This window comes from Quercus lobata, chromosome 12 (genome assembly GCF_001633185.2).
Source record: "Quercus lobata isolate SW786 chromosome 12, ValleyOak3.0 Primary Assembly, whole genome shotgun sequence".
NCBI lineage: Eukaryota > Viridiplantae > Streptophyta > Magnoliopsida > Fagales > Fagaceae > Quercus > Quercus lobata.
The window spans coordinates 15,460,385-15,466,378 of record NC_044915.1 but is presented as its reverse complement, the minus strand read 5'-3'; the positions used below and the strand labels follow the sequence as shown (position 1 = coordinate 15,466,378).

The following is a 5,994-nucleotide window of genomic DNA, read 5'->3' as shown; positions in this document are numbered from 1 at the left end:
TCCCCTTTCTTCTTATCTTTCTTATGATACTCTATCTCCTACCTACAAATCTTTTTGTTGCTCAATTTGTACCAACACAGAACCTAAGTCTTTTTCACAAGCTGCAACTGATCCTAAGTGGCAAAATGCCATGGATGCTGAGATTGCTGCCTTGGAAGCCAATAATACTTGGACTGTCACTCCTTTGCCTCATGATAAACATCCCATAGGTTGCAAATGGGTTTATAGAATTAAGTATAGGGCTGATGGGGCTATTGAAAGATACAAAGCACAGTTAGTTGCAAAGGGTTTTACTCAAAAGGAGGGTTTAGATTACCTTGAAACCTTCAGCCCTATTGCCAAAATGGTTTCTGTGAAGGTTGTGCTTGCAGTGGCTGCTGTGAAAGGCTAGTTCCTTAGCCAACTTGATGTGAATAATGCATTTCTTCATGGTGACTTGCATGAAGAAGTCTACATGGCTTTTCCACCTGGTTTTCACAGCAAGGGAGAGCATGGAGAACAGCTTGTATGTAGATTGAATAAGTCACTTTATGGACTTAAACAGGCCTCCAGACAATGGTTTTCTAAGTTCTCAAGCACATTAATTCAACTTAGGTTTACTCAATCTAAGGCTGACTACTCACTCTTCACTAGGCAACAAGGAGATTCATTCATTGCCTTGTTAGTATATGTTGATGACATTCTCATAGCAAGCAATGATAAGGGGCAAGTTGATCAATTTAAGGTGATATTGAATCAGAAATTCCAACTAAAGGATTTAGGTGCATTGAGATACTTTCTTGGTTTGGAAGTAGCAAGGACAGAAAAAGGCATTTCCCTATGTCAAAGGAAGTATGCCCTTGAGATTTTGGAGGATGCAGGGCTTCTTGGGTGCAAACCTGTGAAGATTCCTATGGATCAAAGTCTGAAGCTCAGCAAGCATGAAGGTTTATTACTTGATGATCCAGGGCAATATAGAAGGTTGGTGGGAAGGTTGCTGTACCTAAGCATCACTAGACCTGACCTCACCTTTGCAGTCCACAAACTGAGCCAATTTATGGCTAAACCAAGAAAACCACACCTTGAAGCAGCACTTAAAGTTTTGCAGTACTTGAAGAATGAACCGGGTAAAGGTATTTTCTTCTCAGCAAATTCAGAGTTGCATGTAAAAGGTTTCACGGATTCTGACTGGGCTTCATGTCCAGATACCAGAAGATCTGTTACTGGATATTGTATATTCCTTGGAGACTCATTGATTTCTTGGAAATCAAAGAAACAATCCACTGTTTCCAGATCATCAGCAGAGGCAGAATATCGGGCTATGGCTATTTCAACTTGTGAAGTGGTTTGGATTCTTTATCTGCTAAAGGATCTTCAGATTAATCACAACAAAGAAGCTTTGTTGTTCTGTGACAGCCAGGCAGCACTCCACATAGGTTCCAATCCTGTTTTCCATGAACGAACGAAATACATAGAAATTGACTGCCATGTTGTAAGGAATAAAGTGTTGGAGAAAGTTATCAAACTCATTCATGTTAGAACTCAATCTCAATTGGCAGATTTGCTTACTAAGGCTTTGAGTCATAAACAATTTTCAGAACTTTTATCCAAGATGGGACTCATCAAAATTTATCAACCCACAGTCCATCTTGAGGGGGAGTATCAAGATCAAAGCAAACACTTAGAGCAAAAGAAGCCAGGTTCAACATGTATAGCAGAAGTTCAAGAAGTCATCTTAGAAGCTCTTGTCGTTTAAGTAGCTGTATAGATATACGACCTGTAGTTTAGTTTTACTTTCTTCCATTAGTTGTTACACGTGTGTAGGTTGGTTACTTACACGTGAGAGAAGTTGTTAGTTAGTTGTTCTGTTTCTGTTAGCTTAGCTCAGAGCTTAATGCTTTGTTTTCCGTTCCTAGCTGATCCTGGGGATGTATATAAGGACACAAAGTAAATTAATCAAAGTAATTCAGTTTTTCCCAATTCTTTCTTTTCTCATAGTAAGTAAGTTAAATTACATTGTTTGAATGTTTTTTAAGAGAGGAGGGGGAGGAATTTGGAGGGATTCTAACTCCTTCTAACCCCTCATTTTTAATTCCCCTAAATTGGAGAGATTTGGAGGGAGAGTATTGAGTATAATACAGTACCACACGTAAATAAATAAACATGCAATGTAACTTGTTAAACTTAGAAAGACTATAGCCCTTTGGGCTTTTGGTGCACTCTCAGGTGCTAGTGGAGGTCTTGCAGAGTTCCTGGTACTCTTGTAGCAGGGTTATTGCTCCATGCAGGATATCGTTGGGCATGCTTTGCTTTTCTTCAAAGTGGAACCGATTTCTTGCATTCCAGATGGCCCATGACACTATTACCCAAACCTCCAGTTCCTTTTTTGGTAGCTTTTCCTCCATTTGTCGGGTAAGAGTGTAGAAGTTTTGAGCTTCTAAATTACATTTCTACAACTTTCCCTTTACCATAGCCCAAACGTTCCTCGCTAATGGACATTCCCATAAAATATGAGCCACTGTTTCATCATGTTGTCTGCAGATAGTGCAAGAAGGATCCACCGGTATTCTCCTTCGGCATAGGTTTGCAAATGTTGGGAGTATATCAGAGCACGCTTGCCACATGAAATTTCGAACCTTTGGGGGTACAGGGAGCTTCCACATCTTGTTCCAGAACTTTTTGTCTTCTCTAGCAGTGGAGTGTTCAACATTCTCTGTTTGTTTGAGTCGGAGTGCTACTCTGTAAGCTGTCCTCACGGAGAAACACCCGTTCTTATTCTCCTTCCAGCAAAGCGTGTCTCGAACACCCTCCTCACCAATCTTAATCCTTAGGATATCCTCTGCGGTAGATTGTAGGAATGTAGTGTGGAGTAATGGACTGTTCCATTGTCTTATGCGATGGCCAATAAGGTCGGCCACTTTCATGTTTGTATTAGCATCAAGTCTGAACAGAGATGGGTAGGTTAACCACCTATGATCTGTAACACTAATGCTCTACCCATCACCCACAATCCATGTCGTGCCTGCTCTAATCAAATCCCTAGCTTCCAACAAGCTACGCTAAACAAAGGAAGGGTTGGCCCCTAGATCAGCATCCATAAAAGAGCTATTAGGGAAATAGCGAGCCTTGTACACCCTAACAAAGAGAGAAGGCCCACCCTGGATCAACCTCCATGCTTGCTTAGCTAGCATGGCTAGGTTAAAGGCATGAATATCCCTAAAGCCCATTCCCTCTTTGTCTTTAGGCTTGCATAATTTTCCCCAATTGATCCAATGGATCTTTCTTTCATTTCGAGTCTGCCCCCACCAATACTTTGCTAAGGCTGAATTGATGTCATCACAAATTTTTTTGGGGAACTTGAACATGCTCATGGAGTAAGTTGGAATTGTTTGTGCTACGGTTTTGATCAACACCTCTCTTCCGGCCTTTGAGATATGCTTCTCTTTCCATCCCATCACCCTTTTTGTTACCCGCTCTTGTATCTCCCTAAAGGTGCTCACCTTTGATTTGCCTCCAACCATTGGTAACCCAAGGTATCTTTCATAGTTTGTCATGATTTGTGCCCCTAACATATTCCGAATTGCGTGCTTCACTCCTTGGTTGGTATTGGGGCTGAAAAAGAGTGTTGTTTTCTGCCTATTGATAGCTTGTCCGGAGGCACCCTCATACATTGCTAGAATATCCAGCAAGTTTTTTCATTCCCTTGTTGTTGCCTCACAAAATAGTAGGCTGTCATCCGCAAAAAAGAGGTGTGACATCTTAACCCCTCCATTGCAGGATACCACGCCCTTCAAAAGATGGTTTTCTATGGCTCTTCTAATAAGGGAGGAGAGTCCCTCTGCACATAGTAGGAACAGATAGGGAGATAAAGGGTATAGAAATGTTTGACCAAATAAATTACCAAATTTACCCTTACCATATTAATAAAATTATAAACTATGAAAAGGTTAATTATTTCCCTCTCCCTTTCTTAATTTTAAAAACATCCAAACAAGATGGAGGATAGTCATTCCTCTTTACTCCCCTCTACTCTCCTCTCCCTCCAAACTTCCAAACATAGCATACGTGCAACTGATTAGCCAATTTCATGTCAGAAAGATAATGAAAATTTACATCAAAATCAGAAAGTACTACTCATGCAATTTACTTTTGCTCAAAACATTGTTAGTATTGAAGAAATTCGTATTCCACTTGCTTAAATAGCTTAAGTTCTTGATAATTTGAGAAGGGATGGATATATATATATTGACTAGGGGGGCAATTGCCCCCCCCCCCCCTCCCTAATTTTTTTTTAAAAAAAATATTAGAATATAATATTTTTAGAGAGAGTTTTAACCTATGGCATCCACTTCTGATGATATCATCAGACTAAGACACCAATTAGTTTTTGATGTAAGCGGGGATTGAACCCCAGATCTTTTATACAACCATCAGAGACTTTACTAGTTAAGCTAACTGGAACCCACAAAATATTAGTATATTAATAGGTTCTAATTTTAACAATTTTGTTCAATAAAATTACATTTTGCCCTCCTAATAATGCCATCAATTTTTTTAAGAGTAATGTTATTATTGTTATAGTCACACACTTTTTTACAACATTTTACAAACTATTGAGATAGCAAATTTTTTTTTTTTTTGTTCGCATAGTGCTTGCATCGCTTTTTACTTATCACTAACCACTTACCACATTAGCAATTTGTAAAAATTTTGTAGTTTTAGCATTTTCCACTTCTTAAAGGCCATAAAAATTAATAGATTAAATATAAAACAAAATATATAAGTCCAAAAAAATTAGCCCAACAACAAAAATTACCAAATAATAAAGTTAAAAAAAAAAAAATTAAGCTCAGTCAATCTATTTTATCCAAAATAAACAACTTGGTCATTTAAAAAGTTTTAAACAAAAATCCTTAGTAATAAAATAGTAAAGTCAAATGCCGAAACTATTGCACACAACTAGCAGCAGAGCCACCCCCTAAACTCCAAGTCCTCGCTTCATCCCTTATTTGACATCACTATGAAAATGGAGAGGTGGAATAGAATAGGAGGGAATATGCTGTGAAAGGTGACGCTAGTTATAAGGAAACTAGTATTGTGCCTGGAGATTATTTTTTATCAAGTAGAGATCATTGAAATGACTGAAAGGAGTGAGAGCCTGCTAGCTAGCCTCGAATGAGTTTATGTTGGATGTCCATGTATGCTATGGCTCTCTTCTACTACTAGCTTCTCAACTTGCCATGATTAAATAAAAAACAAGGCCCTATAGAAAAGAGTAAAGAATTATATTCTCTGCACGTCTCAACTTAGCCTAGTAACATGTTACATGGAAGCATATGGTGCAGTCAGAGTCCATTTTTTACTTTGGGTTATGAGTATGTGTTGATTTGGTACATACACCATTCAAATGGAAGATGACTAGATGAAATGAAATAATTGCTGTCATTTTTTTTCTTTAAAGGAGTCCTTCCATCATCTATGGTATCTCCATCCATGACAGAGACATCAGATCACATACCTCATGGCAGGCTTGCCTTCACCCTTGTGGTGTGTATGCGTTTCCCTACAGACGCATCGCCCAAAAGGTGTGACAGAATATCACATACTTAAGACTTTCCTCTCCCCTTGTTTCAAAACCTTGCCGCCCTTTATTCAAATTGTGAAGGGTAGGGTCCCTTTGCAGGCTTGGGTTGCTGATTGGACCCTCCCAAAAGATGTGGGATCTGCCTATTAGGCTTATTGGCCCATGTTGCGGCAAACCTTGTAACTGTTGAAACCTTTTTGCGGAAGCTATTAGCTTTGCTTGGAGTACATGGACATTTCTCATTATTGCTTGGGAATTGGGTTCGAGCTATAGGCTCCATCCCGTCTTCGCTGAACTTGTTCTCGGAAGTACCCTAAAATAAAAAATAAAAAATAAAACCCTACCGCACTTTGTCTAACCAAATCAAATTATCTCTCAATGTTTTCCACAATAAGTCTGATTTGTGCATATGCTTCCCCCAATTAAAGAAG

The 5,994-nt window shown here is 39.0% G+C and overlaps 1 protein-coding gene across 1 annotated transcript; it reads left to right on the top strand.

Annotated features, from left to right (window-relative positions):
- Positions 1-454: 454 nt before the first annotated feature.
- LOC115970279 (uncharacterized mitochondrial protein AtMg00810-like) lies at positions 455-1,735 on the top strand. The gene has a single exon (XM_031089935.1). The coding sequence runs from the start codon at positions 455-457 to the stop codon at positions 1,733-1,735; it is 1,281 nt and encodes a 426-aa protein (XP_030945795.1).
- The last annotated feature ends 4,259 nt before the right edge of the window (positions 1,736-5,994 follow it).